The sequence below is a fragment of the Tachypleus tridentatus genome, chromosome 7 (assembly GCF_004210375.1).
Source record: "Tachypleus tridentatus isolate NWPU-2018 chromosome 7, ASM421037v1, whole genome shotgun sequence".
NCBI lineage: Eukaryota > Metazoa > Arthropoda > Merostomata > Xiphosura > Limulidae > Tachypleus > Tachypleus tridentatus.
In genome coordinates this window covers 142,799,430-142,823,766 of record NC_134831.1, presented here as the reverse complement: position 1 = coordinate 142,823,766, position 24,337 = coordinate 142,799,430, and the positions used below count along the sequence as shown (strand labels likewise).

Genomic DNA, 24,337 nt, shown 5'->3' with positions numbered 1-24,337 from the left:
ATTAATCAAATAAACCCTTATGAAGATGGATGTGTCTGAGGAGCACATCATGCTTTATGAGTTTAAAAACTGCAGTGGTGCAGCAAAATTACATGAAAGATTCAATTTGTTTATGGTGCAGAGTTTTGAAATGAAAGAAAATGTCGAAGGTGGTTTCAGAAGTTCAGATCAGGTGACTACAGCTTAAGTGATGTGCCACATTCAGGTTGTCCTGTTGAGCATAATGATGACTTTCTGCTGGCTGCACTTGATGATGATTGTGCTGTAACAGTTGGAGAACTAGCATAGAAACTTAATTCAACCCATTCAACATTTCATCATAATCTGCAACAGTTTGGAAAGGTGTCAAAACTTGGAAAATGGGTCCTCCTTGATTTGACAGAAGCCAACCTCAGAGCAACAGTGGACATTTGCACTTTTTTGCACTCTTGTAAATGTAATTCACCTTTTTTGGACAGGTTTGTGACTGGAGATGAAAAATGAATATTTTATACAAATGTTAAGCACCACAGTCAATGGCTCAGTGCAGGTAAACTGGCTAAAGCACAGTCCAAAATGAACCTCCACCCTAGAAAAGTCTTGTTAAGCATTTAGTGGGATGTTGTTGTGATCCACTTTCAGTTGTTGCCACTTAATGTAACAATTACATCAGATTTAATGTTGCAGTAAAAGAAAAGAAGTCTGCTTTGATAGTCATAAAGGTGTTGTGTTACACCAGAATAATGCACAGCCCCATATAGCAAGGATCACATCTGCAAAGATTGAAAAGTTAGACTGTGAAAAACTTCCACATTTTCCTTATTCTCTAGACTTTGCCCCATCTGATTATCATCTATTCCAAAGTTTGCAGAATTATCCTAATGGAAAAGAGATTGGAACTCGTGAAGATGTCAAAACTAGCCTCTCTACATTGTTTTTTTCCAAGCCCCAAGAAGTGGCATTCAGAAGCTTGTGAATTGTTGGCAGGAAATAATTAATAACAACAGAACATACATTATTGATTAAATAACATTAAAAGCATTTGAAATCCTTTCTTTTTTTCCAAACCTAAAATTGGACATTACTTAAGGGATGACCTGATACTTACATGTTATCATTATGCAAACTCTTGGATCATTCAAGTTTTATCAGAAGCACTCTTCCTTCTTTTCCTTTCACTTTATCCCCTGTTCCTGATCCTTTCCTCCCCTCATAATTCCCTTCCCTGACAGCATCTCACAGAAACAGTCCAAGATCTTCTTATCAAGAGTACCTTTGAACAGTTTTTCCCTATGCTTCAAGGATTTTATTTCTTACTTTCTGTCATTCCCCAAAAAGAGTGGATATCACAATCCTTTTTTCAATCTCTCTCATCACAGGTGCTTCATCAGTGTGCCTTGGTTTGCCATAGAATCCTACATGTCTGTCAGATAGGCCTTTCTTATAGGGCTTTGGATGATAAAGTTTGATGTAACTGATGCTTATATTCTCATCCATACTTCTCAGCCTTCACATTGTTATCTAAGCTTTGTCCATATGAATCACATTTATCAGTTTCCTTTTGGGCTGGCATTGACACCCTGTGTTCTCTGAAGGATGGTTCAATAGTTTGCCCAGTTTCAATACAAACAACACACACCAATCTTCTCTTTGGAGAAGCTGTTTGGGTGGGTTAGATTATCCAGATGGAGAAATTTGTTATCCACTCTACTCAATATATTATTCATTTGGAGGTATTTTTTTGACTCGCATCTCAGTTGAACCGAACCTTCTCTTTTGCCTGTGATCCATGGAGTTCTTAATTGAGAGGGCACTGTCAGCACCTTTTTTTTTTTCTGTATGAGAGGTTCTCTCACTTTTAGAGATTTGGGCATCACTGGAAGCTATTATCCCTCTGGGTTGTGCCCAAAAATGTTCCTTGCAGTGGCTTGCCATCTTTCTGAATTTACAGGTATCCCTTTCTGTTTTCCTTCAGTTCAGTTTTGTATGATGGTTACAGGAGAGACAGAAGAGACAATTGTTTCCTTTACTTCTTAATTTATTGTTATATATTTTTAGAAAAATAATTTCAGTAATTTATTTCAAAATAGTAATAATCTATATAGATGTATATAATTTATAATAACTGAAATGTAACTATATTACAAAATACTAGTCCACTAAAACACAAGGAAGACTAAAGGTCAGTTTTTTATTACTGAATATGTAACATGAGTGCATGTGCACCATGTCAATTTGAGTTATGGAATGTTAGCTAGGTATAACTGGAAATTCTATATAATAAATATATACTTAAATATATGGTGTTAGAAGACTTAAGCTACATAGACTAAATATTTGTATTTTTGTATTATAATATGTAGTCATCCTAAAATGAAAAAAAGCATAATTTGTATTTATTTCATAATTTTTTTTATGATGGTTACGAGGTTGGTCAAATGACAGGCCCCATGTAGTTAGAATGTAGAAGATAACATAGAATGTAAAGTCCTACTGAACACAAACATTTTAAATGTATTTAGGAGGTTTTATAGATTACACAAATAATATTCAAAATTTGTGGGATGAAACAGACTATTTTCATAAACAAATCTTTAGTAAATATATTTCATTAAAATTCTTTTTTTTTATACAAAATACTTGTCATCTTTACTAAAAGTCTACTAAATTTTATGAAGATACACATGCTCTATCAAAAGTTATAGTGGAAATATTTAATGTGTGCAAGTATGTAAACGAATTTGTGTATACCGTACCAAGCCTGTAGCAAAGTGGTTAAACTCACCTGAACCATATGGGTATACACATGGGATTAGGTGAGAGTTTTAATACTATTGGTGAGAAAAAGTTTGTGCATTAGAAGACAGTCAAGGTAAGTGTGTACTATTTACTGGAAATATATTTTCAGTGCAGGAAAATATTAACTTTTGCAACTCTTTTACCTGTTTATTTCAAGAAGGTTTCCTGTTGCTTATATCTTTAAACATTGTTGTGAATAAAGTGTTTTATAAATTGATAACAATTTATGGACTTTGTATTTATGTTCCATTTAAAAATAATTTAGAATTTGGCATTAAACATGTTTACTAATACAAATTTAAATGTTTAAAATATTTTGAAATTGCATTTTTTTATAACAGTTGCTTATTGTTTTTTTTACTTTTGTGTGTAACCCAAATAAGAATATTCTCCTTGTAGTTTCATTTTATCTTATAAATCATTTAATGTATGCCAATTTTTAAAGCATAATTACCAATGTGTTAACTAAGTAATTTTGTCTGTAAAAATGTAACTTTCAACTTTTTGATAAAACTTATCAGAAAGAGATTATCAGTAGTTGAGTTTACATGTATGCAGGAAAAGTTCTAAAAAAATGTTAAATGAAGTTGTAATCAGCATTCAGTGGAGAATAAGATGTTCATAGTTACAGATATAGTAAAATTAGTTAAAACTGCTTATATATTTGGATTAAAGTAAAACCTCTGAAATTATTTTTATAGGAAAGTTTATAAGCATTTGTAATATGAAGGTTTTCAAAAATCTCAAATTGTATATGCTTCCTTTACTTATAAATTTTGTTACTTAAGGTAGAAAGTCCAGTTTTGGATTTAATCAGACTCAAAATTCAGTGTTACATGCAATATGTTTTGTATTTTATTTTTACAGACATTTTCAGAAAACAGTATTTTACATAGCTGTAACAAGAATCGATATATTTTGAACTCTAAAAATATATAACAGAAGCTATTATGAAATATACTGTGTGTAAAGCTAGCTGTGATGTTGATTATAAACCAGGGTGTGTAATACAATGAAATGTTCAATTATTCAATTCTAAAAAGAGAAAGTAACCATTATATACCTCTACTGATATGTGTTTATGTAGTTTTAGATTAATATTGCTTTAGCAATTAGCATATATAGTTATTTATCTAAAATGGCTTTTACTAATTGAATTAAAGATGTTTCTATCATAAATTTAGCCTATGGATAACAATGTAAGTTGTCAAACACACAGACTTAAAAAGACTCACAAAAATTAAGTAGTGAGTTAAGCAAAGTTTAAAAAAGGAAAATTTTTAAAGACACTTATTGAGAGGAATAAAAACTTTAATTACAAATGTAAAATTTATTTTGTAATTAAAAGTTTGTGTGATGAAATACACTAGTTTCTAGGGGTAGAGGCACTACCAATATAATAGAGCTCAAGAATAGATCTTACATGTACAATAATATTTACTATTATCCATTCCATATATCTATATATAATTTCATTATTTGAATTTTTTTTAGTTTGAGATAATTAAAGTGTCTAGTAACTATCTGATAAAACAGTAGGCTAGTTGACAGTTAGAATATTAGTTTGAACTTAGATAAGCATAGTTTCCTCTGGAAGTGCTTTTTTGCAGGAAGGTAAGGGTGTTTCATGATCATCTATGGAAACTTGTTAAAGATTGAATATATTTTAAACACTTTGTGGTTTTATTTAAAAAAAGAGTTTGTGGTTCACACATAGAAAATTGCTTGATTGTAATCTGCTGTTTTTTTCTATACTGGATAATTAACTTTCTAATTTTTTTTCAGACAGATTTTATGTTCACATCTGAAAAAGAGTGTGATTATAAAGATGTGCATTTTGACTTCATACAGCAAGCACTTAGAAAATTTTGCTTGAGATGTATCCTTTAATATAAAATCTTTACTTTTTTGGCCACATGCTAGAAGAAACCCATCTTACAAGAGTAAAATTATCATCAGTCTCTTTTGTAATGTAATATCACAGATATCATATCAACCTCTGAGTTATGTTATGGTAGACAAGCAAGCAAAAGTACCCATTTCTAGTGATAGGAAAAATTAGCTTAAACTAGCAAAAAAAGTCTGTTTCCAAGAAAAGGAAAAAATTAAGTTAATCTGTTAGTTTAAGTTATTTTATGACCTTTAAAAACATTAATTGTGTTGCACTATTGGTTTCATTTAGAGCCCACCACAACAAATAATTGTTGTGCATTTTAACCAAGAGCCACTCTACCATAACATACCATAGATCTGCACTTTTATTCTTTAAGTTACATCACATGTTGAAATGTGATTAATTCCTGTTCTCACATTATTTCAAAAGTGAATGTTCAACTTTGGCTGCATTTGCAGCTTTCCAAATGCAGCTCAAAAAATAGGGACAGATGCCATGGTTCTCAATAAATATATACATATATATATAAGATTTGAAGTATGTAACTTAACATATTGCAGAAAGGAATCAAGGTAAAAAAATTGTATGATTCTATAAAATTGTAACATAAGGAATTGTTTTAATTAAATATGATGTATTTAGATATCTACTTCTTCACAAAGAGAAACTTAAGTTTTTAGAAAAAAGTTATTGTTCCACAAGCTTGTATTGATTTAAGACTGTAATATTTAATGCATTGATTTCAAAACATTGGTACTGACATATGTATTGTGTGGATCATGTTTTTCTTTTTTCATTTTACTTAAATCATTTGGTGCCTCACTGGTTTATACATCTGTGAAAGACGATTAAAACTGATCTACTCTATAAAAAAAGTGTGTTTAACAAAACTCTGGAATATTATAAATTTCTTTCTTTTTCATCTCCTTTATTAATTTCTTTGGCCAACTTTGTGATTCAAGGTTCATGTTTGGAATATAAATTTTCAGAGAATATTATTGTCTTTTTTGTAGTGCTTAATAATAGTTTCTACTGTTTCACACTTTCAGCTAGTAAATTGATAAATAGACAACTAGATAATAAACTGTGTAATTTTAATTTTCAAAGAAATAATATAACTAATAGCAGAATAAAAAGATTCAGAATGTTCTGTCATGGCATATGAACACTGAAAGAAGTATCTAATTGACATGGAAAGCTGTTGGGTTGTAGTAAAGTTTAGAATTATACCAATACAAAAATTCATAAATAATATAATCTCAAAGCTTTAGTTTTTATCCTACTTTAAATATTAAGATTCTGTATTTTTAATAATGTGGCTTTTTTTAAGAGATTTTTCTTTCTTTAAGAGTATTTTAGCAAAATATTTATTTTCAGCTCATCTGGATGGAACAACAAAAACAAAATTTCTATCTTATATGAGAACCTCAAGTCAGTTACTCCTGATGATGTGTACTCAGATTTCATTGTGAATCCAAATATCAGAAAGGTGAGCATTTTTATCTCTATTATTGTTATGAAAACAATTTTAAAATGTAATTGTGCAGCACAGATATATAACTATTGAATTTTAGAATGATAAATAAAATTCAATAGTTATATATCTTATATGAGAACCTCAAGTCAGTTACTCCTGATGATGTGTACTCAGATTTCATTGTGAATCCAAATATTAGAAAGGTGAGCATTTTTATCTCTATTATTGTTATGAAAACAATTTTAAAATGTAATTGTGCAGCACAGATATATAACTATTGAATTTTGGAATGATAAATAGTTAACCCTTAGCATAAGACATGACTATTATGTGTATCATGACCTTCAACAATGGTACATTCCAAATTTAAATAAATAATTTTATTATGAACATGTGTCAGTAAACATGACATGAAATTGTAGTCTATAGTTCAAATATTTTTTTAAGGTTTAACTTTTTTTTATTTCAAAATGAAGTATATAATAAATTTTGAGTCTTCATTCTTTTGTATCACATAATTACAAGCAGGAATCTAAATTATGAATCCATATCTTCTTGATTTGCTGAAATATCCTTAATTTTATATATTTACTTGGGTAGCTTCTCCTCTTTCTGACTTCTGAGACTGTTTTGCTAATCAACTTTTATATAACTGATGGATGGGCTTATAACCAGTAGGTAGAATCTGTACATATGAATCTTTCTGTGGTTTTCTTGTTTTAAAGCCATTGTCAATGGAATTCTTTGGTTGTGGACAATATTATTCTGTTGCTCTGAACACTTAAGGAATTTTTAAATCATATTTATAGGTTACATAGCTAGATGAATTATAATCATCTTAGGACTAGGGATTGATATAATTTTATGTTTTGGAATTTGAAAACTATGTGAATTTGTTTTTTTATGGAGATCCAAATTTGTAAGAAACAACTTGGATTTATGAACAACATTACTCAGGTGCAAAAACTTCCTCATAAATGAGCTAAGAACTGAACTCATATTTTTTATGTATGTTTTTTATTTATTGTTATGTTTTTAACAAAAATAACTTAAATGTAAAACAATACAAACTTTTTTAATTTATAGATAACAGAACTGTTAAAAGTAACTTTTAAAATTTTGTAGTTCAGTTGGAGAATAATTTTCGCTAGCAATATGGGTAATGTGATGCATTTACATCTGTAAATGTCTTGCTGTAAATTATTGCTTTTCACATGCAGTATTGGGTCTGAAGTATAGCAATAAAACCTTATGCAATATGGGTAATGTGATGCATTTACATCTGTAAATGTCTTGCTGTAAATTATTGCTTTTCACATGCAGTATTGGGTCTGAAGTATAGCAATAAAACCTTAAATTAAAAGAAAGCATGTGTGTAAAGTTAAAGCTAAACTGTTGAGGTAAGTAATTTAGAATTGTTTATTATAACCTATAGTGAGAGAACAAAACATACTATTAATTTTATTTCATGTTTCTCAACTTTTTATTTCACTGTAAATTGATGATTTCACAACAGTTAGAGTAAAGAAAAGATAAAGTGTAAATTTTTAAAGAAGAAACTTCTAATATCCATTTAGGATATTATAAGGGTTATGCAAATGAAATATGAAACTGTAAGATGAACAGAAGTATTTCTATTCTTAGCATAAATGCACTCTACACTCAGACTGACTGATAAAAGATTTTTTAAACTCAGACAAATCTTTAAGAAAATACTTCACAGGAAATTTATTTTTGTTTATGTACAACTGACTTGTAATATTTATAAGCTGGCCTGTTTTTCCCGTAGATATACTTACTACATTCAGAGTAAAAGTATATGTAGGGGTGGAAGTGTTTTCTCTATTTACAGTTTGTTTGTCCTAGATATATTTGTAGCTGTGAAAAATATTTTAAGAGACATCCTTCTTGTATTAATATATATATATAATCTTTATAAAACAATGTTTTGTATTTTTGTAATTTACCTCTATGTGGCAACTATAATTTCTGTTTATTCTCATTTATTGACCTCTTCTATACTTCTATTAATGTTGACTGCAGAGTTGTATGATGGATATTTCATCATGCTGATTTCCTTAAAATGCAAAAATGATAGTTCTCTAATAAGTCCATAAAAAAAAGTGTTGACAGTGGTGTAGAGAAGGATATTTTTAAGCGAGTTCTACAGACTGTAGGTACAGAAAGCTGACATTCCTGGGCAATGTTTTTGTACTTTTTGTAGCCACTATTATATTATGGAAGCAACAGCAAAAAAACTCCTGAAAAGTCAATATATGAAAAATTAACAGCATGTTGAATTAGTGTTGGCATAGTTGTCAAACCCTTCCAGCTGCAAAGCCTTAATATCTACAATTTCATTTAAGAAAGCTTGGTTAACAAAAGAAACAAGACATGAAAAAGAAAATTCAGACAGCAACTTCAAAAGGAAGAATCCAAGAAACCAGAAAATTGATTACAGTTAATAGCAAACACTTCAGAAAACAAGGCTGTTGTAATGAATCCAGTGCTAAACTCCAGAAAAAAGTGACAGAAATATCCAAGACAAAAGTATCTCTACAGAAGAGAGACTACTGTCAGTTTTTCAGATACCACTGAATAAAATGTAAATGAGAAGTTTGACAAAACAAGCACTAGGTAACCATGGTTACCTTCAAGTATTTAGAATTGCCAGTTACTTCAGCAAGTTTCAAAACACCAAGGATGACCTCAGTTATAAACTGGATTAAGACAATCAACTAATAATATAAGAAAGGTTGTAACTACTAGTTGTTTGTTAAACCAGTCTTGTTCATTTGATTGTTGATCCAAGAATTTCATTGAGCTTTTTCTTGCAAAATCCTGGATATTCAGCTACAACAGCATGGATGTTCCAGACACCCATGACACTTTATCTAAAGAAATTCCTGCTGTTATTAGTTCTAAATGTATTTGCACTTAATTATGAAATGACTTCAATATGGACTTTGTAATTTTTGTTTTAAAACTATAAATAGTAAAAGCAAATTGCAAGAACATATCAGATTTCAAACAAAAAATTGTTTGCACTTAGCATATTATGTAAACTGCAGTTTTGTGTTGCTTTACATGAGTATTGCAATATTTTTTTATAACAAGCCAGTACAAAGAGAAACTGAAACTAGAGCTAAAGACTTTCGTATTAAAGCAACAAAATCGTCTTAATACACAAGTATCAACTACTGCTCAACCTGTAAATCATTTTATGTCATAGGGACTGTGCAATTTATAAACTGTATTTTGTAAAATAGACAAATAACTGCTAGACATTTAAGAGACTAGGAATATTAATTACACTATGTAACACAAATTTTGTTCCTGGATCGTATGTGTTATTACTTAATTGCTTATGTTGTAAAATTACATAAAATGACCATTATTCCCTTCAAACTTTGCTTTTTTGACCTGGATAATGAAATTTAGAAATTAACGTATTTTCTGTGTAAAAATGGGCAAATTTGCACATTTTCGTTTACATAAGATCTGAATAAAACAACATATGAATCAAAATTTACATGTATTTATACTAAAGTTATACAAAAATGAACAAAAATGTTTAGAAGTGAGTAGTTTTTTGAGGTTTGCGACTGTAATATAAATCACTTTCATGTATCAACCATCAAATATAGTCTCCCATCAAATTTTCATTATACATGTCAGAAAAGCAAAGTTTGAAGAGAAAAATAGTTTTTTTCCACTCACTTTAGGCATAAGCAATTGGAAATAACACTTTCTGCTCATCAACAAGAAAAAGTAAAAATTTTGTTACATAGTGTTATATGATCTTATTAAGGTATGTAATTTTGCAAGATTTGTTTTATATCAGTCTTATGTATTTTATAACTCTTTATTTCTTACTACAAAAGTAAAAAAATTGTATGAATTATTACAGTGTTAATTGTTGATATAGAGCATAGTGTAGTTCCTCTGCATTAACCCCTACTAATGGACTACACACATTATCCTGAGACTGTTACAACTTCACATTCATTAATGCGGTGCAATAACTGCATGGAGAGTCTACACTGGCCATTAACTCAGTTGTAACACTGTTTTAGAATTTCATAGAAAGCTCTGTGTTGTAGCTATATAATTTTATTTCAAATTTAAAGAAATATATTAATATAAAAACACATTTAACATTGTAATGAAAATCCATTGTACTGAAGTAGTTTTATCAGCTCTTGAGCTTATGTAATTGGTTCATCAAATTGTAATATTAATTATAAAAGTACAGTTTTATCATTCAGTTCATAATAATTAAAAATGAGTACTCTATTGTAGTACAATTTAAACATTTTATAGATTATTTTTCCAGAGAAGTGTTTGTGATAGCTTATTAAAATTGGAAAAATAGTAAAATAATGTGCCTGTACTTTTCTGGAAACCTCTTTTTAAACATTTTTTAGTCTTTTTCTTTCTTTCTTTCTTTTTCCTTTTACGGTTATTTTGTCTATATTTAGGAGTTAATGATTGAGAGTGCAAGTAACTTCATGACCATGTGTTTTCTTGTTAATTGAAGGGAAATAGAAAGTGACTTACACTTAACACTGGTAGTTACAAGCTGGAGCAATGTTATTTCATGTATGTATAAGTAACTCCCTGTTAGTATATATTTTGCATTATGGGTTTGCTGTTTTAAATATAATAATTTTGCTAGAGAAAGTAACACACATACACTGTATTTTATTTTTGTTTTTTGAAAAAAATTTTGTTCTTACAGGAGGAATCAGTCATGAGGAGTCTCAGTGGTGCAGAGAAAATCTTAGACAGTAGGTTATCTGGCTCAACAACTGTGTAAAAGTCACCAAAGAAAGTAAGCAGAAACTTGGGTAAAACATATAACATTTAAGCTGTTGTAAGAAATGTTTACTGTGTTAAAATTTTAATATTTACCACCAAACTAATCTTTATTTATTGATGATACAAAATTAAGAACTATTTTGGAAGTAATTATGGTCTCACGCTATCAAAATATTTTACAATTGTATTTGATGAGTTTAGGTGTTAACAAAAATGATTTAATTCCAAGCATATGAATTAATAAAAGAAAATTTATAAAACTAGTATAAAAAAATTAAATGTCACACAACATGATTTGATTGCATTTGTAAATATTTTTAAAAATTGCTTTTATAGAAGTTTTTCATTGCTTTAAAAACATACAAAAAGTTATCTTTGTGTTGTATATCTACTCTTTTTTAATAAAGTCATAACCAGTGATACTGTTATCTTTGTGTTGTATATCTACTCTTTTTCAATAAAGTCATAACCAGTGATACTGACTTGGAAAAACCTTTTGTTGAAAGATTAGTTCCAAAACATACATATTCTCTACTTATAGCTATTACTCGATCATCAGGGTTTCTTCCTGTGCTCATTTAAGCATTGATCTCATTTATTCTTGCTTTCTCCAGTCTTTTATGCCCAACTCAACTGCTCTTGGTGATATTTATCTTGTGATACTCTCCACTTCTGTCAATGCACCCTCTGTCTTTGTACTGTATGTAAGCACCTCGTTCAAATAATGTTATCACTTTCTCCTTACAAAACATCACTAACAAATATCTTATTATTATGACTATTCAAAGATATTTTGAACATTATTATAGTGCATAAGAGTTAGGTACTGGAGTTTTAGGTTTTTTCATTTGGACTTGCATTAGCTTTACATGGTACTGTTATATTGTATGTGTTTTTTCTCATTCCCTTTATTCCATTGTATTGTGCACATGCCATTCCATGGATAACTGGTTACTGCTGGCATCATCTTGTCAGTTTTCAGACCATCACATCTTGATTCTACTTTCCGAAACAACCAAGGCAGGCTTCCCTTTCAAGACTGAGACATCTATTTTTGCTCCAATTTAGTATGTTATTAGTCTGGGTATTCTTTATTTTTCATCTTGTTTCTCATTTAGGTTTAGCTGATTCCCATCTAACTCAATTCTATAGAATAGAACACTGCACTCTTTTTCATCTCTCCTGCTCTCACTATATAGATGGTTCTTTTTCTTCTGAGAATGTTAGCATTACTCAAAGCCCTTGTACCTTTGAGACAAGAATACAAGTAATCCTTTTATTGGTCATTATGCAACCAAGAATTACAACATTGATTCACTGGTTTCATCAGTTTCCGTAGTAGGGATAATTTTTTTTTGATTTTGAGGGGTTGTTAAGTGGGGCCATTATTTTGACGTGGGCTCCTCTTCTGCTGTCTTGTTCAGATTTCCACCTCTTCAAAGGATGGAGTGTGTATACTATCACTCAATAATTACAGAGTCTATTCACAGGTGAAGAGGATTCTCTACATCATGCTTTAGTCATTTTTGTTTTCAAAAAGCAATGCCTCATGGTCTGGACTTGTTAAGTTTCTGGTTTCACTCTGAAAATTTCATGGTGGTGTCTTGTATTTTTCATTAAGGATTCACATGGTCAAGGGCTCCTACTTTCTTGGGACCAGTCCTGTCTTATCAACTTCAAATTTTCCATGTTCCACTGGTGATGCCCATGAAGCAGGCTAATTGTTTCATTCCAGAAAGATTCTCTTGACAGAATAGATTTTTGCATTCCAAAATTCTGTTGCATGAGTTCTTATTTTGGAACTCTAATTGGTGGTTTAGCTTCTCATTGAATCACCCAATGTCTGGTAATTTTGTCTCCAATAACTCATCTTTAGGCTTTGGCAATAGATGCATTCCATCAGAATAAAATGGGATGACATTTCTATGCTTTCTCTCCACTTTATAATGCTACCTATGGTATGAAATATGATTTTGTTCCAACCCATTGTAAAATCTTCTTGATTGCATGATGTTGGCTGCTATACCTGCATTTCTCTTTCTGTGATCCCATCTGGTGTGTCCAAATCTTCCACTTCTTTTTTAGGCTCTCTTTGTGAGGTAACCATGACTTGGTATGGTACACCCAGTTAACCAGAAACTCAAGCTTCTGACATAGTGGTTGTGCTGTCTTTCACATGATATCAGAGTTTAATTTTAAAGTTTCCATTTCTCTGTCTCAGTTTCTGCTTAGTCTGAAAGGCACTTTTATCAGTGGTAATGATCTGCATATTGGCAATGGTGTACTAAGAGGAGGTTGAACTCTCTTCACTCAAGAGTGTCAACCATAACTCATTTTTCTACCTGGTTCTTGGATGGAAGTTTTTGCATTTTCCACAGTCACCTTGTTAAGGTACCTTTATTGACTACCTATCAATTGTCACAACTATGTAGTTTTCAAGTCCCTTGCACTTTCCCCATTCCTTATGTTGCTTTGGTTACTTGGTCTCAAATGACCATTCAAGTTACCTACCAGTTTATTAATGTCAAATTATGTTCTTTTTCAACACCTGTTTGTGACTTGACTTTTATGTTTCATATATCCCCTTTACCTGTAGGTTTATTTTTATGGCTGCAGATCTATGGACATCAGCAATCAGAGAGATTTGCATTGATATTTTTTCCACAGACCACTTTCTCATTCTTTCTATCTTCTTAAACCAGTTTTTCTTACTCAGTAAACTGTCAGACAGAAAAAGAATTCAATTCTTTTCTCCAATTCACCTGATTACTATTTCTCTCTTCTATGTCCTATTAGATACTTTAATCTTGGTCGTGTTCCATAAGGGTATTGAAAGTTTTGTTGTCCACATAATACCTTTAGAGATACTAGACAATGCTTTTTATTCTGTGCTCTCTTTGAAGGCGAGGCATCTTCTGTGAGTTGCATCTAATTAAGTTTCACTGTTCTATGCCCTTAGCAGCACAGTTGAACTGCCAGCTGGAGGTCATTGTGCAAACTGGTATGTGGACCTCCCCCAATACCTTATTTGCCTTTTATGACAATCTCTTCATCTAAGGGTTTTTATGTAATCATTCTAATACTTTAACCATTTTTTTTATAGATTATTCAGAAGATGAGAATTTTTATTTCTACCTGTCAAGGCCCCTTACTTTGTTTGCACAGAATCTCACTCTGTGTTGATTGTTCATAGACAGGTGTGCTTTTATCAAACCAGTTTCACGTAAGCAATCACTAATTTAATATACTTTAAAAATGTTGCAACAGGCTCTGTAGAAATGAGATGTTCTATAAGACCACCTAGAAGTTAACCAAGTGGTATTACTGTTCTATGATGGACTGCTGCTCATGGACTGTCATGAGTAAATCATAATAGAATCATGCCCATTCCAACTAATTTTGAATTGGATAAATCAAGGTTGGTTTGCTTTTAAAAATTTAGAGAACTTGTTTCATCTATTGCATAGTTTTCAGAGCACTGTTCCTCAAGGCTTCCCAATGTGCATTACTCCCCAGATTCTACTAATGGAGCTAGGGAGTCTGTACAACACCTGATTTGCAGTTAGTATGATGGTGGACAGAAGCTTTTCATCCATTGTTATAGCAACTTCTTCCCCTCTTGAAGAAGAGGGTAAAGTTGATGGCTATCCTATCTGAGTTCCTGGACGTTTTTTTTCAAATGTCAGAAGGAGTGGCATCAGCCTAAACAGGAACCTACTTGTAATACCAGCTCAAATTTGATGCTCTGCTATCCGTTTGGGGTGTACATGGTCCATCTTTTTTATCAATATAGATTAAGTATATCGCTCTTGGAATATGGTCAACTATCTCCTGATAATTCCAAATGAAGAGTGGTTGCAACCTGGGTTTTTGCTTAAACATAGTTGTTCCACATCCTTCCCATAATTCTGGGGACAAGTGTAATGTACCTTGCCCACACATTTGAGGAGTGAGTATGAAGTTTCATAACTCCAGACTTGACTTGATGAGTTCTGTTTGTCTCAGTTGAATAAAGTCTACATGATCCCATCATTCATTGCCTGGGGTGTTGTCTTTTGGACTTCTTCAGGAGGAGGAAAAGTCTTCCCAATTTGGTGTTGCTTACTTTCTTGTGATTCTAGTGGCTTGAACACATCACTTTAGTGCTACAGATTAGGATCCACTCATACGTGTGTGTGTGTGTGTGTGTGTATGTGTAATGTTGCTCTCCACTTGTCCTCAATAGCAACATGGGATATAGGGACTAAGATCCCTTAATTTCAACCCTAAGTAATGGAACTTCAGCTGTCTTGTTGAGACTGTCCTATATTGATAATCACTTGTGTACAATTCCACCCACATTACATGACTCCAGTTCTGGGTGAAGAGCATACCAGGGTAACATAAGTGGGTTATTCACTGATACTATTGTGATAAGAGAAGAGAAAAATAATTTGTCTTGTTAATTTGATTTTAAAGTAACTGATTCAAGCTGAGTGGACTTTTGACAAGAAAAGCAAATTATTTAAAGTTTTAGATATGAAGGTGATATCTTATAGTGTATGGGTACTCTAAGTGTCCACAAAGAAAAGAAAAAAGTTGCATTCAAAACCTTAACACATAACCACTGCTGTCTGAAATGAAGCTCTGAGGGATGATAGATCCATTCACCAAACACCTTTCCTTTTGAAATTCACAGTATTACATCCATCTCTCTCTTACATTTTTTCATATTTTAATGCAGCTTAAAAAACTTCCCATGCATGTACACACATTCTCTTAATTATATAAATTTAAGTGCACTGTTTTTCTCATAGCAGTCTCATGTTTATTGTTGCCTACCATGTAGTTTGTATGTAGTAAGATGGCAGATGTGACTAGAGCCAGTGGTAAAATTAATGAAAATAAAGGGATAAATTAAGTCATACGTTTGATACGTTTTTGGTGTAAATAAACTTCTTTGCTAAAGTAATAAAAAGAGACAAAGTAATGATTCAGTTTCAAGTGGTCTTAATGTATCACTTGACTCTTATCTTAGATCACTGCCATAACCAAAGTAAGATGTTTCATTTTTAATTATTAAAATATATCTAAAAAGAAACAGAGAACACACAAATAATTTTTATTAATATATCAAATAACCTCCACAAAAATAGGACTATATTGTAGAAAATATGATTGCTCTTGTTTTATATAGGTTAATGTGGTCTGGTCCAAAGTCCTTCCCTTCACTAGAGGTAATCAATTACCTCTGAGCATTGGTTATATCAATTACATAAGATACTTTTTATATTAAAAATATGATAAACCAAAAAATAATCAATATTGGTGAATTCAGTTTTGTACTTTTTTGATTTTATCCAACTATACAAGACATCAAAATATTACCTTTATAATTTATATTTCTTATTTCAAGATTTTTAACTGGATCAAATGATTATTGGCATGACTCATTTCTGGTCATTACTGTTTGAACTTATTTCAATTATCCAAATATTGTGGGAAGATGACTCTAGTTGAATGTAATCAGTTAACAAGTTTAATGATTTATCAGTCATGAAATTCCACAAACTGCTGAACTGTAATTTTTTTTTACAATTATAGCAGGTTCAAAATTTCTGATATGTTCTGTTATGAAATTTTTGTTGTTTTGGAAAATTTGCAAACTTGATTTTTCAAAATATTCATGAAGAAAAGTTAATATTAGTTGTATATTTGTGTGTACTTATATTGTGTAGTTTCTATCTACACTTTGCTGTCTCACGATATTTTACTGGTCACTAAATGAAGTTGAAAGGATTATGTTTTTCAAGATTGTAAGTGAACAAAAAATCATATACTTATAATACATTTTTTTTAAATTTTACTCATAGTAAGCTGACTTAGTGTAACATAACAGTATGCTTTTTTTCTCAATTATATTTGAATTTTTTGCTTTTGGAAACTGTATTATTATTTTATTAGTTGAAGTAATATAATTTTTGTATAGTAATACAGTTTTCTTAATTGATGGAGTTTTATAATCTGGGTTAAATATTTTCCTTCCTCATATTAGAGACTTTCAAATATTTCAGAGAAAGTATTTGTGAGGAATGATGCAGTGGCAGAATTAAATCGCATGATGAGACTGAAAAGGCCTCTAGCCCTAAGTCAGTCAAATAATATAGATAATATGATAAATGCAAGCCAAAGTGATGAAGGATCTTCTTAATCTTCACATATGTAAATTCTGAATTATTTCTGAAAAATATGCCAATGAAAATCATCATCAGAAAGTAGTCCTGTTGTTTTCAAAGCATGGTGGCTTTTGAAATTTCTCACAAAAGATTATTGTGTAATACATACACTTTTTCTCATCTGTCACCATGAAAGTGTATCACAGCCAATATACATCTTTACCAGCAGTACCTATAGGCTTCCATCAAAAATGTTGATTTATTTACATTGAGAAAAAGGTGAATGAAAATAGTGTTTCAATGTTAAAAAAATGTATGTGATCTTTACTGTTTTTATTTTGCAGACACTTTCTCTTCTGAGTGTAAAGTGAAAACAAAATTAAACTGAACTTAAAAAAAATTATTTCTGTAATCTAAACCTGTTCTTTGAAGTTAAAATATTCTGAATTATAATAAAGTTAAAGTTAAAATATTAATTAATAAATAGTGTTAAATAAATGAATAATAATAATTTTATACTATGAATACTTATCCTAATTCTGATTTGCAAAGGAAAAATAATTTTGTTAACAATTATGCTTTACTTATCTAATCTGGTTCATGTCATAATAATTATTAATGAAATGAGTGATATAGATAACACCAAGACCACTATTATGTCTCTGGTATCCTAGCTGGCCTGATGAGCCAAGAGATTGACCAAAATGTTTTATTAGCACTGAATATGGGAGATATATTGTGTTGACATATTTTTATACAATCTTCTTTGCTTTCAGTCATAAGTTCTTATCTCACAATATATGAATTGTCATGCTCCTTCTCAGGATTCAGTCCTTCACTGAAAATGACTATTTTGCAATTTAAGTATGTCAAAATTATTTAAGAATAAAATGAAATGTAATTTTAGTGTTTGTACAAATTATTTTGCTCAAACTGCAAAAAGCAAAATAACAGTTCAGCAAAGAACACATACATGCACAAAACCCACAAGCTTTTGTCGTTCTGTTAAGTGATTTAGATAATTTGCAAAATCAAAAATAGAAACAGGCAAAGAGCAAAGCAGGAAAGAAGAGGCATCTGCTACTTTTTTTGTGTGTATGTGAAGTAATATATAAATATGTATTGGACAGCTGTAGTAGTTTTTGGGGGATTGGACTTTCCAGACCACTTCTTAACAGATTTTGTTCCTGAAAAAGCTTTGTCTATTGCACAAAAAGTGTATTTATATTTGATTCACAGCCTTCTTCTGCATATAAAACAATTTTAATATGGTAGTTACCATTTCTCACAAAATTATTCTTGTTCAATGCTGCCCTTTAGATACGAACTTTTTCTTTACATATGCTACAAGTCTTGTGTTACCATGTTGGAATTACCATATTTCAACATGTCTCTTATGTAGATCATCACGCATTAGCTCTTAACTAATAGGAGCATGACACTTCTTCTACACTCCTCTACCAAACTATCACTTCTTGTTCAGCAGCGTTTGAATACAGATATCTTGTTTTGTATGCTTAGTTCTTCCTGTGCGACAAACACTTCACTTTTCTCTAGAAGTGCTTCCTTTTTCTCTTTAAGTTGTTTCCCAGTTAATTATTGACTCTCTATTTCTTACCTAGACAATTTTGAGCAGATTTTTAACTCACGAATTCTGATGTTCATGTTACCACTTCTGGGGCTGCACCAGTGACCACCATTTTGTCTCGAGCCTCAGGTGTGGATGACCCGACATTGGATCTTTCTGTTATTATACACTTGGAGATTGAATACTACATAAGTCAACATTTGTCCCAAGACATTACCCAGGCTCATCTTGAGTCTGCTGCAGTTATTCAGGATGACAAACATTTTGATTTGTATCTTCCCCGCTAGAGTTTAACATTCCTTTCTAATTCCAGCCTGAGAAACCATCTAGTCCTAACTCAGTCTTCATAGAATTTGTGTTTCAGGCTTGTGATGTTTTATTCCTTTCACCAATCTCTTACTCCTCTTGTTCTTCCTTGTTGTATGAATAATGTTCTCGACCATTTTTGGTATTTCCTCCCTACCCAGATATTCATGTACATTCAGATCAGTTTGTCTCAATTAAGTGATAAGATCATCAGCATCAGCTCTGTTGCTTTTGGAGATGTGGTTCTACATGACTGCACTGGTTCCTTTTGTTCATGCTCCTTTGAGATCCCTTCAGTCAACACTTTACAAACAATAGATCCTTGCATGGGATTCTCTTTTCACCATCATTTTGTTTCCTCTTGTCTTGCAGAATGATCTGCAATGCTGACTGGACAAAACTAGTACATCAGCAGGCATGTCACTTCCTCTCCCATTTCCAGAGATACATCTGTTCACATACACCTTTATGGATGGAAGACTAGAAACTTCAGACTGTTGGTTTGTAGATAAAGCTGCTTTGCATAGCAGTGTTTTAGAACTTCTAGTATATTGTTTGGTATTACATCACTTTCTTCTTCTCAGCTGTCATTGTCTGGTAATGGTTTATTTGGACAACTCTGTGGCAGTGGCACATATCAACCTTCATTGGAGCACCTGGTCCAGAAAAGTGTTTTCAGACATTGGATCTTTTATAGTGGGCATTTTCAGTCTAGTTGTGAATTGTCTTTTTTGTCTAGACTGTATCCATCCAACAGAGTGGGCATTAGATACTTTTGATTTTAGAGACCTTTGCCATTGATGAGGTTCTCTCCAATTGGATGCTTTTCCTATGGGCCTCAGTATCAAGTTGTTTCTCTTTTGGTCACCTGTATTGCATCTTTAGGCTTCAGCAGTCAATGCCTTCAGTCAGCATTGAACACACAAGTACCTTCATGTGTACCCTCTTTATCCACTCACTTCTTTTCAACTCCTCCTGATTCCACCCTGTTAGCTAGCACAACATTGATTTGTGGGTTACAATCTACTTTTCTCTCTACCTATCCTTCTTCCACTTTCCCTTCTTCGTCAACCTTGATTCCAGTTTCTACATCAACCTCCTCCTCCTGATTCTTCACACCTGGTTTTTGTCTAGCTCCTTGGCAAGAAAATCTGGTTTCACTCATAGATTCTCCTTCTTGTTAGCTACTTCCATGTGTTCATCTTCCTTGGAAGTGTACCATCATAAATGGGAAAGTCTTTTACTGATGGACTGCTATCAGGACATTTCCTGCTGGCAAGGCTTTGGTGGCTCAAGTGGCATGATTTGTGAATGTAATTTGATTATATCATAAATTCTTTACAAAACTTTTACAGAGAATTAGTTACAAAATTGTAACTTATGATTAAATATAAAAACGTATGACTGATTTGATTATAATCTCACTGTATATTAAGGCAATTAATAAAATAAATTTGTAATAAGTATGAATAGAAATACTTTGAGAGCATTGAAAAATTTTATAACTGAAGAAAAGATGTTTTAATTAAACTTTACTGCTTCTGTTGTGAAAAAATGTGTTGGTTGAATTTCAGAATTCTTTAAATATTTTCTTCTTGCCAAATGGCTTTAATTATCACAGTTTTATTCTTAGAACAAAATATTTAAGTAATAATGTGCTTTCTTTTCAAAGCATTAAACAGTCAAATTAATTTTTGTTACAAAAAATTCCCAAATTTCATGACTAAAAATTTAAATTATTTTTATACTACTAAAGATAAAATGGTAAAAAAATAAAATATTATATTTTATATCATTTATTAGGTTTGTAGTGTTAGCACAGTTTTCAACCATAGAGTTATTTGTAAATCTCTGACTACCAATGAATCTTCAAATAGATATATCTTACAAACTTTTGTCCAGCCTCTAAAGAACGTGTATTTTTATAAAACCATTCTAATGAATAAAATAAAAAAAAATGGGAATTTTGCGCTAGGTGATGGTAAGAATATTGCACATCAGCACACAGTTTAAACACTTTTTAATCATTTTCTATAAAAGATTGCATGAAATTATCAGTGAAAGGGTTTGTCTTTCTGCGTTCTATAATGTGAAACTTTAAAGAAGTTGCTGAAGTCAATATGAAGTAAATATTAAATTTGGCTAATTGTTGAAATGGAGTTAGTTTTATTATTTGTTGGCCATGGAATACAGGCTCACAGAATAGTTTTTTTTTTAATGCAAACTTTTAGCTCAGCTCTCATCTCTTAACTGATTTATGATTTTAATACAGTTTTAGACTTGGGATGTCAAAGCATTTCTATTGGTATATGTAACCATGAAATGATCTTGTAGATTAATTTAATCTAATCCCAGCATAAAGTTTTTTAAGTGCCACAGCTATTGAAGATTCCCTCTTGTTTAATTTTAGGTTGTTTCATAAGAATTAACACCATTTGTTTGGAGTAATGCATAAATTGTAAGAGTTGGCTCTTGACTTATTATTTTAATTAAGAAGTAACTTATGGAAATAGTTAAACAAGATATTTTTGAAGAGCCCAACATGGCCGGATGGGTTAAGGTGTTCGACTCATAATCTCAGGGTCGCGGGTTCGAATCCCCGTCGCATTAAATATGCCCTTTCAGCCGTGGGGGCATTAGAATGTAACAATCAACCCCACCATTCGTTAGTAAAAGAGTAGCCCAGGAGTTGGCAGTGGGTGGTAATGACTAGCTGCCTTCCCTCTAGTCTTACACTGCTAAATTAGGGACGACTAGTACAGATAGCCCTCGTCTAGCTTTACGCGAAATTCAAAAACAAACAAGATATTTTTTTTAAAACTACGAACCAAATTTGAAAAATGGGATTACACTTTAAATTTCATTAGAAGTTATTCAGTGTCAGTAATGAATATTATTTAAGAGAAAAGTTTTGAAATTAAAATGTGTATAGTGTGAACCTTGTACTTTCGGTTATTTTTACCGTTATCAAAATTGTAATTTTAAGTACCAAACTGATAAAATATAATTTGAAAAATCATTTTAAGGTGGTTATCTCTGAATAAGTATAGTTTAATATTGCAATAAAATAGAATTTGACACTAAAATTTATAATCGTTTAAATAAACATTTTAATCGTACTATTTTGCATATTATTAACATGTCGGATAATATTCTGGTAAGAAGCATTTATGAAAATCGTGAACTGTGTGTTCCACTTTGGTAGTAAAAGCGTTATCCAACCTAATATTTGAAACCATCGTTTTTATACATGTATGCATTTTCCTCAGATTTTACTAGGAGGAATGTTGTCGTTTTTTCAAGTGAATGTGCAGTTTTTTTTCAATAAAGTATTTGTTATAAAATAAAAGGATGCTGAGACGTTTATGGCTTGATAATTTTGATATTGTGTTTGAAACTGTATATGACACTAAAAGAAAAAAAAACAACAAAGTTATTTGAAGATAATTTGTAAGTTTGAGTGCACGAAATATATATTTCTAGGATGTACTTGGTACTATTGCTAGGTATCGGGATTTTTCAAATTAGGCCAAGTGGTTAAGGCATTTGACTCGTAATTTGAGGGTCGCGGGTTCCTAAGAAACATGCTTGCCCTTTCAGCCTTGGGGATGTCATAATATTTCGGTCAATTCCACTATTCGTTGGTAAAGAGTAGCCCAAGACTTGGCTGTGGGTAGTGATGACTAGCTGCCTTCCTTCTGCAAAATTAGGGATGGCTCACGTAGATGGCTTTCGTGTAGCTTTGCATGAAATTCAAAACAAACCAATCTTTTCAAATTGCATGACTTTCACATGTTACAAAGAGTTAAAAAAAAGAGTGAGAAAAATTTAAGTTTCACATGCGTGGTCTATTTTTTTGTTTCTTTTGTAAATAGAATGAGTTTAACAGGAATAAAATGTTGCCATGAAATATGGTTTGATATTTCAGTCACTGTTTTTACCCTATTTTAATAAGGACAAACAAATTCCAACATTTGTCCATTCAGATAAAACAGTTCAAATTTACAATACACTGAAATATAAATCTTAATCGTTTGACAGATTAGTATTGTATGCAATTTTAAATTGATAATTGTAAAAACCAAACAAAACTATTTCTGTGATAAACTCACCAAAGACGTACCTATTTTTTAACAAAGTAGCTAGGTTTAACATTAATCAGTATCCTTTTTAAATTTTGAAAGAAATAGCATATTTTATTTTACCAGGAGTGTCTGCAGTGAAAGACTAGAGGAAGGTAGCCATCACCACCTAATGCTAAATCTTGGGCTACTCTTTTAACAATGATTAGCGAGATTCATTGTCACATTATAATACCCACACGATTGAAAGGGTAGGCATGTTTGGTGGAACTGGGATTCGAACCCACGACCCTCAGATTACGAGTCAAGCACCTTAACCTTCTGGCCATGGTGGACCTACCAGAAGTGATTTCGAAGGTTAAACCATGTGAGAAAACGTTTTTCAGGGTCAATGTAAACGTGATTAGGGAGGTTATGTATGTTTTCAGATGAATTCCAAGCAAACGTAGTCATCGTGTACTTGTCTCAAATTCCTGCCCTTGAACATGTTTACCTTTTCAGTTATTATGGTTAATACCACTATTCGTTTATACAATAGTAGTCCAAGTGTTGGCGGTAGGTGTTGTAGACTAGCTGCGTAACTTCTGGTCTGTTATTGCTAAATTATGAACTACATTGCAGATGGCTTTCATGTAAATTTGCGCAAAATTCAAACCAAACCTAATCTTGTAACACATCTAAAACCAATACAAACAATTCTTCTCAAAAAAAGGCACTCCAATATTATTTGACCACCTATCAGCCATATTTAATTTATCTCTATACTCTGGATACAACCCTGTTTCTTGGAAGCAAGCTAATATATTAATGTTCCACAAAGAAGGAAATCCAGCCAATAAGCCAAACGGTTATCGACCGATCAGCTTGACCAGTTGTGCAGGCAAAATTTTCGAAAGAATGATAAGTAATACACTCTCCACATTTTTGGAGATTACTTCTAAATTACCAGAGGAGCAAAACGGATTCAGAAAATATAGACAAACAACAGATCATTTAATTAGATTAACTGAAACAATAATAAAACATAGACAAACAACAGATCATTTAATTAGATCAACTGAGACAATAATAAACAGCTTTAATAAAAAAGAATGCACTGTCGCATGCTTTCTCGATATCAAGAATGCATTCGACACTGTATGGCACAATGGTCTTCGGTTCCGTAAGTATGAAATGGGACTAACGCGAGGAATTATTCGCTAGTTATCTAACTTTTGGAAACTAGAAAATGTAGAA

At 31.6% G+C, this 24,337-nt stretch overlaps 1 protein-coding gene across 7 annotated transcripts in view; it reads left to right on the top strand.

The window, feature by feature from the left end:
* LOC143256779 (cytoplasmic dynein 1 light intermediate chain 2-like) overlaps positions 1 to 20,653 on the top strand; it is a 29,302-nt gene extending 8,649 nt beyond the window's left edge. For 2 of the 7 annotated variants that reach the window (XR_013031484.1, XR_013031483.1), the window contains exons 3-4: positions 6,050 to 6,161; positions 10,891 to 20,190. Coding sequence is in view for 1 of the 7 variants with exons in the window: in XM_076514440.1 (XP_076370555.1) it covers positions 4,564 to 4,657; positions 6,032 to 6,144 (207 nt within the window). In the remaining 6 variants the exon portion in view is untranslated. The other 5 variants (XR_013031479.1, XR_013031482.1, XR_013031481.1 and 2 more) reach the window with 5 other exon arrangements.
* Positions 20,654 to 24,337: the final 3,684 nt, after the last annotated feature.